The sequence below is a fragment of the Babylonia areolata genome, chromosome 21, assembly GCF_041734735.1.
Source record: "Babylonia areolata isolate BAREFJ2019XMU chromosome 21, ASM4173473v1, whole genome shotgun sequence".
In the NCBI taxonomy this organism is placed as follows: domain Eukaryota; kingdom Metazoa; phylum Mollusca; class Gastropoda; order Neogastropoda; family Buccinidae; genus Babylonia; species Babylonia areolata.
The window spans coordinates 16,064,902-16,078,099 of record NC_134896.1 but is presented as its reverse complement, the minus strand read 5'-3'; the positions used below and the strand labels follow the sequence as shown (position 1 = coordinate 16,078,099).

Here is a 13,198-nt window from a genome sequence, read left to right as displayed (position 1 = left end):
GTCAAAGAATGTAGAAGATATTCCACTAGTGATGAACCTTACTTCGTCATGTGTTCAAAGAGTTTTTTTTTTAAATCAACAAAATCGAGACATTGTCATTCGATTCAGGCTTGGCACTGACCACAACAAAAACAAAACAACCACTGTGACCAACAAAAAAAAGAACCCGCTTTTCATCTGATTCTGGACATTGACACACTGGCACGGGAATACTGCATGGTGTCTATGGTCTAGGGTAGATTTATCATGTCCCACAAGTTAAATCAGGTGTGAATGTTCACATGGCTTAAAAAGTTAAATGATGAAACGAATTTTCTGCCGTTGTTGTAACCGTGGCGACAGCAACTAGTGACTTAAGACACTGACAAATATTTTAGAAAGGAAACTGAGTGTGGATAAACTCAAAATACACGCCTTCACAGTTTTGTGTGATGTCTAACATTCACTGATTAACACAGTAAAATATAGTTACCATAGTTTAAGGCTGCGAAGGGAGCCGCGGGACTCCGGGGAAACTGATCTGTCACATCGAGTCAATCAACGGTACAACGTCATAAAAATGATAAATTCTTTGCATTTATAGACGTCATTGGATTTATGTTGCTACTGTTGCATTGGATTGTTAGCGAAACTGTATTTTGAATCGATTATGCAGATAGTTAAAACGACACGGCCGTGATGTTTGAATCATGAGTACCTATCTGTCGCTCGGGCTAAGTTGTCACAGGACAGTCTTCAATCCGTTTCCGAGTCACTTTAACTGGGGTGTCTGAAATGTGAGGGACTGAATGGGGGAAACGTTTTTCCACCAGGTGATACGAGCATGTTGCTTACATCATTAGAACAATTTGAATCCTCAGTCAGTCAGTGAATTCTCCCCCTTTTTTTTTAATTTTTTACCTGACTTGTTCACAACTGACAAAACCAACACTGATACCACACACACACACTTACACACAGCGGCCAGACACACACACACACACACACACACACATTACACTCACACACACCATCACTGACACGCACGCAAGCACAGCCGACACACAAATACACACATACATACCGGCGGCACACACACACACACACACGCGCGCGCGCGCGCACTGCACACATATGCACGCCCGCAGGCACATTAGCGCGTGTGTGCAAAAATGTTTATTGTTTCTGTCCGATTCAGTTATGTCACAAGTTAAGCGCAAAAACACTGATACAATCACACACACACACACACACACACACACACACACACACACACACACACACACACACACACACACACACACAGTGTACACAATAACAGTAACTATACAGTCATGGAGGAACTGTCCTACCACTGACTACCTTCACTGAACGATTAGAGTGATCAGCAGATAACACTGCCCACTCTCCCTTAATCCCATGTGTTGACTATCCCTGCAGTGAAAATACCAACAGTGACAGCGATTACCTGAGACAAACAAGAGATTAGCAATCTCGCTTTATGTGGGGAAGCTCTGAGCCTCCAAATATGGTTTGCTTCAAACTGGCTGGTCTTTACTTTAAACACAGTTTTATACAATCTGCTCCTCAGTTCGCTGGTTGCTGTCCATGAAGACAAAGGGCAAGTTTCATCCGTGTCACAGAGACAACACAGGTATCGTATCACATGCAGACTGTGATCAATTAAGATCTGTTTGTAGAACTTTCTGATACTCCTACCCACTCCCTTACACACACACACACACACACACACACACACACCACATATATACACACGCACAGGCAAGCGCGTATGCACAAACATACAAGCACACATTGAAACGCTTGCGGACGCACAAGTTACGCACACGCACGTAAATAAACACAAACACAAACACCCGACCATACACTCACATGTATACGCTCACACACACACACACACACACACACAGTGTACACAATAGTGATAACTATACAATCATGGAAGAACTGTCCTACCACGGACTACCTTCGCTAAACGATCAGCAGTGATCAGCAGGTAACCCTCCTTTAATCCCCTGTATTGACTATCACTGCAGTGAAGATACCAACAGTGACAGTGATTACCTGAAACAAACAAGAGATTAGCAATCTCGCTTTCTGTATTAAAGCTCTGAGCCACCAACCATAGTTTGCTTCCAACTGGCTGGTTATTTTTAGGCGTCTTTGGACACAGTTTTGATTGGACAAAAAACTTGACCAATTCCCGACAAGCTTACTGTAGCGGTCAGATGTTGCTATAAAAAAGAGCCTTTTGTAAACTTTTTCATAAATTCAGTTGCGTTCTGATTGCAGTCGATCATCAGCAAACGGTAAGCGAGAACTGATTTTCATTTCATGTCTCTCAACATACAGAACGTGCATTTGTGTGTGTGTGTGTGTGTGTGTGTGTGTGTTTAGCATAGGGTGTCCTGAGCTGAATACGGCATAAAAAAGTGTGTATAATTTAACGCTCCGAAACGAAGCTTCACAAACTTCATTACTTTGTGCATCTATGTTGGTAATTTATATGTCATACAAAGCTTTGCTGTGCCAGCTTCTAGACAAATCTGATTCCCGAACCAAGAAAAAGAATCGGAGAAGATCGTTTAGGCTTTAGTACAACCTGTCTGACCCAAAGAATCTCTAGTTCAGGAAGAAAAAGAAAAAAAGAAACAAAAACAAAAACCTAAAAAAAGAAACAAAAAAGAAACAAACCCCACAATGTGTTATGCTGTAGTTGCAGGTCTTTCATCATGTATTTCTACATCTCGTGTGTTTCCATCAGTGTGTGCTCATGAGTGTTCCGGAGTCCACATATGTGTTAACACGTGTGTTGTTACTGGTATCATTATGATGTTGTGCTTACACGTGTGTTGCTACGTGTTTCTTTGTCCTCATGTGTGCTTATACGTGGTTTGTTACGTGTTTCCAAGTGTGTTCTTAAGTGTTCCGTAGTCAACATGTGTGTTTACACGTGTGTTGCAACGTGTTTCATTATGTTAGTGTGCTTACACGTGTGTCATCACGTGTTTTTACGTGTGGTATATGTTTCTACACGCTGTTTGTGTTTTCACTGTGTTGTTATTTTTACGCTTTTTGTTGTTGTCAGTTGTTGTTGTTTGTTTGTTTTTGGGTGTTTGTTCGTGTGTTGATCCCGATGTTTTACTGAGCGTTATTTGTGTTTTTACATGTCACAGTGTGGTGTATCATGTTTGAACGTGTGTTGTATACGTGCTTCTACAAGTTGTGTGTTTGCACGTGTGTTTTTTCTGTTTCTACGCGTTGTTCGTGTTTGCACATGTGTTTTTTTCTGTTTCTACACGTTGTTCGTGTTTGCACATGTGTTTTTTTTCTTTTTCTACACGTTGTTCGTTTTTGCACGTGTGTTTGTTTTTTTTCTGTCTCTACACGTTGTTCGTGTCTGCACGTGTGTTTTTCTGTCTCTACACGTTGTTCGTGATTGCACGTGTGTTTTTCTGTCTCTACGCGTTGTTCGTGTTTGCACGTGTGTTTTTCTGTTTCTACGCGTTGTTCGTGTTTGCACGTGTGTTTTTCTGTTTCTATGTGTTGTTCGTGTTTGCACGTGGTTTTTTTCTGTCTCTATGCGTTGTTCATTGTCTGCACGTGTGGGTTTTTTTCTGTTCAGTTCTACGCGTTGGTTCGTGTTTGCACGTGTTTTGTTTTTTTGTTTTGTTTTGTTTTTTTGTTTGTTTTTGACTCTACGCGTTGTTGGTGATTGCACGTGTGTTTTTCTGTCTCTACGCAATGTTCGTGTTTGTGGCACGAGTGTTCTTTTCTGCTTCCGAAGTGTATGCACAGGTGTTTTTGTTGGGTTTTTTTTTCTGTCTGTACGCGTTGTTCGTGTTTACACGTGTGTTTTTTTCTGTTTCTATGAGTCACTCGTGTTTGCACATGTATGGTTACATATTTCTACGCATTGTCTGTGTTTGCAAGTTTGTTTGTGTGTGTGTGTGTGTGTGTGTGTGTGTGTGTGTGTGTGTGTGTGTGTGTGTGTTTTGTTATCGGTTTCTACTGTCACGTATTTGCACATGTGTTTCTAAATGTTCCTATGCGTTGTTTTTGGGTTGCCTGTGTCATTGTGTAGACCTTTGTTACTGCATGTTCATGTTGTGCGTTTTAACACTTGTCTGTCTGACTTCCCTCATGGCTGTGATCTTTTTTTTTTTCTTTTTTCTTTTGTCTCCCGTGCAGGCATTAGGTTTCGTGTCCTTCATTTATGGAGCTGCACATGCTTTTCAGTGTTTGTGAACGTTTGTCTTCTTGCCTGTTTTTTTTTTCAGCGTGTTTCTGTTGTAACGTGTATGGATTTCTCCGAACGCAGTGACGCTCCGTTGAGTAACAACAGTAGAAAAGACATCTATACTAGTTTACTCGTTTGCTGTAAAAAGTCATTTTATTTTGGAGTGACGTACCTTGGTTCACCGGGCTTCCGGTACATTGCAAGGGTCTGTTCATTGTTGTCAAAAGGACTGTTACTTGTGCGTCTTGTTCAATACCCGTGTTTACCGACAGCAGAGGATAGACAGAGAAATAGTCAAGGATAGCCTCCCGGAGTCGTTCGCTCAGCAGCTTCATTTGTGGTAAGACTTAAGAGACCATTTGTGACGATTCAAACTTTCACCGTACCTCCGTCCTTGTGGGTTTTGTACAGTTGTACTTGTAGACTCTTTGTTCATTTTTTTTTCCTTGGTGGCTCACACGTGTGTTCGTTTGTGTTCACACGTGAGATTGCGTTGCAATGTCCACATTTCTTCCCCAGTGTGTTTTCCATTTAGTTTCGTTCCAAAGATGGAAAAATATGTAAATTAGTTACTGACATTGTAATATATATATATATATATATATATATTTAAAAAAAAATTTTCATGGTTATCATCCAATTTATAACTCACTTTCCATATTCTAAATGATAAAGAGCAGGGGAAGAAAAGTGGATATTGCCAATTTTGTCAAAATTTAACACTGTGTTTTGGTTGTTTGTGTATACTCTTTTCTTAAGAAAAGAAAAGAAAAAAGATGAAGTAATTTTTTTTTATGTCTCAAAAGATGTTTTCCCCAATTGAGTCAATTTTCAGTCGTCTCATTTCATTGGTTCACATCTTGCATCTCATAACCCGACTTTATGGGTATTACACTTCCCAGAAAAATACTCAGAAATTTGCACTGTTTACTAATTAAGTTAAATCTCTTTTCAAATTTAGCCTCATGCATATTATGTTGTTGTTTTTTTACGAAGTAGCTGGGCATTGACCCATGATGGATACAAAGCTCAGTGCTTAGTGGAGATTCTGACAAAAATGTCACAGAACTACATCAGTAATATTTACATATGATAATTAAGGTGGAAGTTCATTGGTAAATTAAAAAAAAAAAATAGTGGGAGTTCCTTGGTAATTTTGGTGGGAGATTTGGCAAATATAGAGTCAGGAGGAGGTGTTGAGGGTCACGAGACAAGTCTGGATCAAGAGTTTGATTCTTGGTTGGACTTTTCTGTACACGGTTCTATCAGCCATTAGTGAAAAGTTCATGCAGGACAGCAGCGAAAGCAAACTCAAGAATCAAGAAAGGTCCACATATACTTTTATTGACCGAAAATTTAATGTGACGTCCGTTAATTAGTCAGGACTGGTGTTGAGCTGTTCGGTGCACATCGATCGAGGATCGACGCCCAGCACCGGCCTTTTTCGGCCTTTTTTTTATTTTTTAAAATTTTTTTTAACATCATGTTTCATGAAGGCAGCTTTGGATTTGTGTGCACTCCTCAGAATGTGGGTTCCACAGACCCACAATGTACAGAATGTGGAGCATTGCTAAATTGACTCAAATGTGGTCTAGCTCAGAAAGATCTATGATGTTGAGATGAGATTGTGACCATGGGTCTGAAAAATTCACAACACTTGAATATGTGTGTAGTTCTAGTACTGTAGTTGTAATACTAATAGCATGTAGTTGTAATACTAATAATGCAATATCATGATATACTTGAGGTCCTCCTGTACTTTTTTGTTTTTGAAGAAAAAAGACAAAAAACACCAATAACTGATTCATTAACCCTTTCAGTGCCAAGCCTATTTTGTGCTTAGTGCGAACTAATTTGCCAAAGGATGTTTTGGTTAGTGAGGGTAATACTAATAACTAAAATGAAAGTTTCAGCTTGGAAACTTTAAGTGTATATATATATATATATATATATATATATATATATATTCTCTACTTTTAAGGAAAATGAACACAATATCACATTGTGACAATTTCACATCAGATATAATGATCTTGTGATAGGAGAGTTCCTGCAGTAACATGGAATGAAATTTCAAATCAGGGGAACTTTTTTTGGCATACTTTAAGGGGATGGAAACATCCATGCTGGGGCTTTCAAGCCAAAGATTTAATTACTTTACTACTTTAGTTTTCTTTCTCTTGTCAATACCTCTGCCTCCATCCCATCACTCCAAAAAAAAAAAAAAAAAAAAAAAAAGCATCATACCCCAAATGATATGTAAACAAAAGGAAGTGAAAAGGAAGAAGAAAAAAGTCTTCTTATCTGGTCTGCACAAAACTTTTGAAAGGTTGTTAAAGTAATTGTGTAGTTTTAAGTGTTAAACATGAACTTAAAAGATGTATATGAACTGGTTCTGACAATGATACCAAAATATGCTTGAACTACCTAGTTAAGCCCTTCAGCTCTCTCCCCTTCCTCTACACCAACCCTATAATTTTTCCTATCCTATGTGACATTATGTTTAATCTAAGTAACATTGGTAACTAGACATCTATTATCAATTGTCCATGCTTCAAGCTGTTGTAACAATGTAGTTTGTATATTTGCAGGTATTTTGTAGTCACCAGACAAGGTTTCTGAAATTGCCTGTGGCACAGAACTCACCATGTCCAGGATTACCAAGAGGAAGTATGTGGTGCAGGAAGTGATGGAATATGTGTTGCCTTCTGAGAATCAGCAGATAGTGAAGGTATGTGCTGTCTTTATCAAGTCCACTCTTTCCTCAATATTTTAAAAGTACTGAAACTAGTGAAAGTAGTTATTATTTTCTCAGACACATGGCTCATAGAGCTATTCATTCGGTGCAAAGGTTAAAATTGCTACTTGAGGAAATCAGATAGAACTTTAAATGTTTTAAGTTAAACAGATTTCTTGATTTGGTCTATTGGAGTGTTATTCATGATACTGTGGTTGGCCCTGATATTACTAGTAATAGTAGTATACTATACATATGGGAATAATCTGAACCTGAGACTGAGAGATAGACATCAACAAATAAGCATGATGGCAGCAGTGTTTCTGTTTGTCAGGAACTGTGCAGAAAGATGTGTTCATGATGTGGACTGGACAACATTTTGTGTATACATACTGTAATCCCATTCCCAGTCTTACTGTTTTAGCCCTTAGCACTAGCAGACTCTATTATTACCATTATTAGGAAGCTGATATGGTGCCTAAAAATACCTGTTTAATTTGCCAATGATGGGGTTCATTTACAACCCCTTCCCCTTCCAGTTGTCAATCCATGATGTGGGAGTAGAGTGGGGTCCTATTGGTAATATGCCAAGCTGTTCTAGTCATTTGGATGAGACGATTAACTGAGGTCCTGTGTGCAGCCTGCACTCAGTGCATGTAAAAGAGACCACAGCACTGAAAAGGTAAATTTCTGTAGAAACATCCCCTGGTAGAAAAACAAGCACAAGTATTGTTGCAAAAAGAAAAAAATATGGGTGGTGGGGCTTGGGGTGGTGTTGGACAATGGTGACACACTCTGGTTAGGGAGAGCGGCTGGAATTCCACAGTCACGAAAGTTTCGCAGTCCAGTTTATTTTGATTGTGCAGGTCACAGCAGGCAGGGGAAACAATCTCCATGAGGTTATTGATGCCAAGAACCAGACTTTCCTCGTCAGCATGCCTTGCAAGTTTCGTAAGAACATCTGGGTTAAACGAGGTGAGTACTTTTACTTTTCTGGAAATTGAAGTAAGTGTCTTTACATGTGAAAAGAGAGGGGTTGCAGGTGGGTGAGGAGTGCACACAGAGTTAATAGCCTGTGCATGTGCGTGTGTGTGTGTGTGTGTGTGTGTGTGTGTGTGTGAGCCTATTTCTAAACTTTTCATGATTGATTGAATAATGATGATATCTATCTAATGATCTGTATATATAACTGTCACATATATATATTTAAAAAAAAAAAAAATGTTGATAATTTCTTCCCAGTCAAAGTACATTTTGAGGCTAGCACTGCAAGCTCTTTTACTCAATTTAGACCATAGTTTTAAAGATCTCTGTTAAAACCCAAATTGTGTAAATGTCCAGAAAGTGATGTATATTTACTTTTCACTCCAAGGTCAGTGTAGTATACCCTCTGAATGTGTTCATATCCAACTATCATATAACTTTACCAGTATTATTATAAATCTCATAAAGAGAATGTAAGTTTTGATTTTTCACTATACTCCATTTATATACTTTTTTGTAATTATCAGTTTATTGGTTTTACTGATATTAACACTGGCAGCAGTTTATTTTGCACAAATGTTTTGAAAGCTGTATATGTGTCATTGTGTGTAGTAGTACTACTACTAGTACACATGTGTGCATGTGTAGTTCCTGATATTTAATTAATTTGTTTTTCAGTTTAAAAGTACCCCACCCCCTCCCACCTCCAGTTTAATTTCTTTTACTTTGCCAGAAATGGAAAGAGAAGACTTTCTGTGTGCAGTGTGATGTGACAGAAATGGAAAGAGAAGATTTTCTGTGTGCAGTGTGATGTGAGTTTAGCACAGAGAATATGAAAACCTGTTTTTTGTGTTTTAGAGGTCTGTAACTGGTCAACTCTTTTACTGCCTCACTACTGTAATTGCACTCTGTCCCTGTCTTTTGTTTGTGCAGGCAGCTTTATCATCATTGATCCCATTGAGGAGGGGAACAAGGTGAAGGGGGAAATCGCCAACATTCTCTTACAGGCACAAATTCAGTACATCCAGGAACAAGGACTCTGGTCAGTAACTTTGTGAGTCTGTTGTAATGAATATTTATTTAACCAGTTCAGTGTCAGAGAATTTTTTTTTAGATAGTGCTCTCCCCTTGCCAGGGAATTTTGAGGATTTAGGTGTAATAAATCACAAAACATTCTAGCACAAAAGCTATGGGTGGTACAGAAAGATTTTCAAAAAATTTCTAATGTGATGTTGTGCATGTTAAAGTGCACACACACACACACATACACACAACCGTTGTTCATTGTACTATTTCCTTCAGGTCTGAAACATTGGAGCTTTTTGTTTGTTTGTTGGTTGTTTTTTTGGGGGGGTTGGGTGGGGGGTTCATTGCAATGTTCGCTCTCCCATCTTCTTCATCATTCACATACATTTGTTTGTGATAGTTAGCTGTCTTTTCAGTTCAGCATGTTTGCTCTTGACATGTCGAGGAGAGTCATCGATTTTTACAGTTTTTGGTGACAAGTACTGTCTGTTCCAGAATAGTGAGCATGTTTGATTGAATAAAAGAGATAAATGTTTGATTTACTAGTTTTGACATGGCCCTCCTTCAGTTACAGTTAAAAAGTTTAACTGTCACAGTGTCAACGCTCTGAATTCCATCCCATTGGCATTATTCACAAGTTTAGTTATTAGTTACCTTGTCACTAATGTCAGATATTTACTGTGTTTTCCTGTGCAGGCCCGAGACCTTTGGACAGAGAGAGGCCAAATCCACCAACTACATTGATGAGGACATGATGCCACCATCGGATTCGGATGATGAGGACTTGGCCTCAAGGGTGTGGAATGCAAACAAAGGCAGTCAGCTTTATGAGGACCAGTCTTCAGATGAGGAAGAAAGTGAGGAGGAGGATGAAGTGGATGATGACAATGAGGAGGAGGAGGAGGAGGAGGAAGGGGAGGAAGATGTTCAGGAGGAAGCGGGTGGTTCAGAAGAAAAGAGCCAGAGCTGATGCAGTGGGGTTGTGCCTTGTTTGTAGGTTTTCACCACGCCTGGTGATCTTTTTTTTTGTTTCTGTGAAAGTTGAATGTTGTACATACCTATTTTGCAGGATGTGGTAAGACTGCTGTGCCTACATACAATTTATGTTTGTGTGTGTGTGTGTGTGTGTGTGTGTGTGAGAGATTTTACTTAAGATTGTGTGTGTGTGTGTGTGCTTGTGTATGTATGTATGTTCATATGTTCCTTGCGCGCACGTGTGCAAATGTGTGTGAGTGATTGTAAGTGTGACTGTGTATGCATAAATGCTTTAAGTTGACTTTGGATTGCATGAGTGGCTGTGGGTGGACATGTGTGGAGAATTCTGATATGTAGATTTTAAAAGGGCAGAGAACTAATGACACAAAAACATTGTGCTAGTCAACTGACTCAGTTGTAATACATTTGCAGTCATGTATGTGAGTGTGTGTGTGTGTGTGTTGTCAGTACAACATTAGTTCACCTGACAATAAATGGTTACTGTGTTGTACTGTGTGTGTGCTTGGCATACATTATGTTGTGGCTGTTTTTAGATTTCAAAATATTTTTTTATGTATGTGTTTTGGTGAAATGATGCCATTATAATTTTACATTGTAATTTGTGTATTAATAGACTAGGGTTCCAATTGTTTCACCTCTTCCAGTCTGTGACTTTAGTACACTTATTCCAGTCTAATGAAAATGTCTTTTAATGATGCCATTGGTTTATGAAAATTTGAACAGATGAACTATGTCATCTGTTTAGTATGTTGTATGTTTATGCACATGTTCTTGAGAGAGAGAGAGAGAGAGAGAGAGAGAGAGCACATTGGCAGCAATTTATCACAAACCTCAGAACCGATTCCAGTGCAGCTTGAAATGATGGTGACATGTATTGAACGTGAATTGAAAAATCATTTCTACTGGTCTTTGATGCATTAAAGTCATGAGAGCAAGTAAATTGCCTGCATTGTTGTGTTTTAATACATTTACTGTTTACAGATGCTCTGTTTTAAGTTGTGAAAGCTCAGACCTTTCTGATTAAACTTGATTCAAGGTTAAGGTCACAGCAGGTATGTTTCACTATTACAATGTGACTGGTGACTTCCAGCACACATTTAGGACTGGTTTTGATGCAGTTAGAATTGGGTCATGGGTGAAGAACCTCAAAAGCAAGCTTGGTCATTTGGATGAGACAACCAAACCAAGGTCCTGCACGCTGCATACTTTTAGCACACTTTAAAAGAACCCACAACAATGAAGTAGTTGTCTCTGGCAAAATTCTGTAGAAAAATCAAATGATCATAAAATGAATATACTCGCAGACAGTGAAAAAAGAGGAAAAAAGGTGGTGCTGCACTGTGGCTATGTCCTTTCCCTGGGGAGAGCAGTGCAAATGTCACACAGAACAATCAGGAACTGTCATTGGACAAGATGGTAGTGTGATTTTTGTTCGTCATGGGGGGACTCTAGTCCGTGTTCATCAAAGTGGGCTGCGAAGAGTGAAAGAAGACACAAAACAAGAGAAAACAGCTCCAGTAGTTGAACATGATTCTCACTCAGTCCACTACATGTGACCAGTCCACTACATGTTCTCAAGAAAAAACAAAACAGACAAAGAACAGTAGTCATTACAAAATCTTGTTGTGAAGAAGAAAAAGGCAAAAAGAACACTTGTGCTGAAACAACAACAGATTTTGATACAGAATAAGAAACTGAGACAGATGAAATGAAGGAAAGCAACATTGACTTGAGTAAACTGAAACCTGGCCAAATGATTTCATATGAGCATATGGATGACAGGAAAAGGATTTCTGCAGAAATACTGAACAAAGCTGGCAAATCGAGTGGGAGAAACAAAAACTGGTTTAATATCCAGTGCACAGAACCAGAAGAATATGAAAGAGAAAGGATGTCAGTTGACTCGACCAAAGTAAACAAACTAGTTGTATCATCTGCAGGGCCTGAATCAGCAGCGTTTTGGGATCAAAATGACGATGTGATGATGTTAGAAGGGGTTTGTTTTGATGAAGCAAAACAAAAAGAATTGGAGAGCTGGAAAAGAAATAATGTCTACAAACAAGTGGAAGATACTGGACAAAAATGTGTTTCAACACGATGGATTTGTACACTCAAGGAGTCGAAAGAAGGAATCATCCCAAAAGCTAGGCTAGTAGCAAGATGATTTGAAGAAATTGGAAATGAAGACATGCAGAAGGATTCACCCACTTGCACAAAAGAATCATTGAAAGTGATCCTCTCTATCTTTGCACAAAAACACACTCTGACACACACATACACACGCACGCACGCACGGAAGCACAGCTGACACACACATACACACATACACACCGGCGGCACATCCACACACACACACAAACACACACACACACATGCACGCCCTCAGGCACACGTGCGCTTGTGTGGAAAAATGTTTATAGTTTCTGTCTTCAGTTATGTCATTAAGCGCAAAAACACGTTATCCACTGATACAATCACACACACACACACACGCGCGCACACACACTGACACACACTTCACTTCACTTGTGTGACGTTTGAGGCCCCTTACATGAGGCCTGTTGTCGTTCTGTGGATAAGAACTGTACATTTTGCAACATGCGTGGCTGGTGTATGGAGCTAATTAGTATAGCGTCTTAATCAACCTAATCTTGACATTCTGGTGAGTACAAGGTGGACAATTTTTTTCCAGTGACAGTCGAGTCTTCTTCTTCTTCTGCGTTTGTGGTCTTCAACTCCCACGTTCACTCGTATATACGCGAGTGGGCTTTTTACGTGTATGACCGTTTTTACCCCGCCATATAGGCAGCCATACTCCGTTTTCGGGGGTGTGCATGCTGGGTACCGTGATTCGAACCCCGGGACCCTCAGATAGAAAGTCCAACGCTTTAACTAGTCGGCTATGGCACCCGTCGACAATCGAGTCGATTCTTAAAGGAGTTGAAGGAAGGTGCAATTACGACGTTGTTTGGCAAACTGTTCTCAAACAACCCTGTTTGAGAAAATAAATTTAAAAAAAAATTATAGGAAAAGAGGAAAAAAAATCCCCTCACGTTAAGCATGTGTCGGTTTTTCTGGAGTTTAAAGCTGTGACCTCTTAGGTCTCTTCCGCAGGCAAGCTCGAACTTGGGCAGTTTTCCGTCGTCACGATGCACTGCCTTCAGTTAAAACAGAAACAGACCCCACTTAAAACACACTGGTACACACACACACAC

At 39.5% G+C, this 13,198-nt stretch overlaps 1 protein-coding gene across 1 annotated transcript; it reads left to right on the top strand.

The window, feature by feature from the left end:
- Positions 1-4,445: 4,445 nt before the first annotated feature.
- Positions 4,446-10,912, top strand: LOC143296114 (putative RNA-binding protein EIF1AD). The gene is made up of 5 exons (XM_076607893.1): positions 4,446-4,580; positions 6,832-6,971; positions 7,844-7,952; positions 8,895-9,003; positions 9,684-10,912. The coding sequence occupies exons 2-5, from the start codon at positions 6,888-6,890 to the stop codon at positions 9,955-9,957; spliced, it is 576 nt and encodes a 191-aa protein (XP_076464008.1). The 5' UTR covers positions 4,446-4,580; positions 6,832-6,887; the 3' UTR covers positions 9,958-10,912.
- Positions 10,913-13,198: the final 2,286 nt, after the last annotated feature.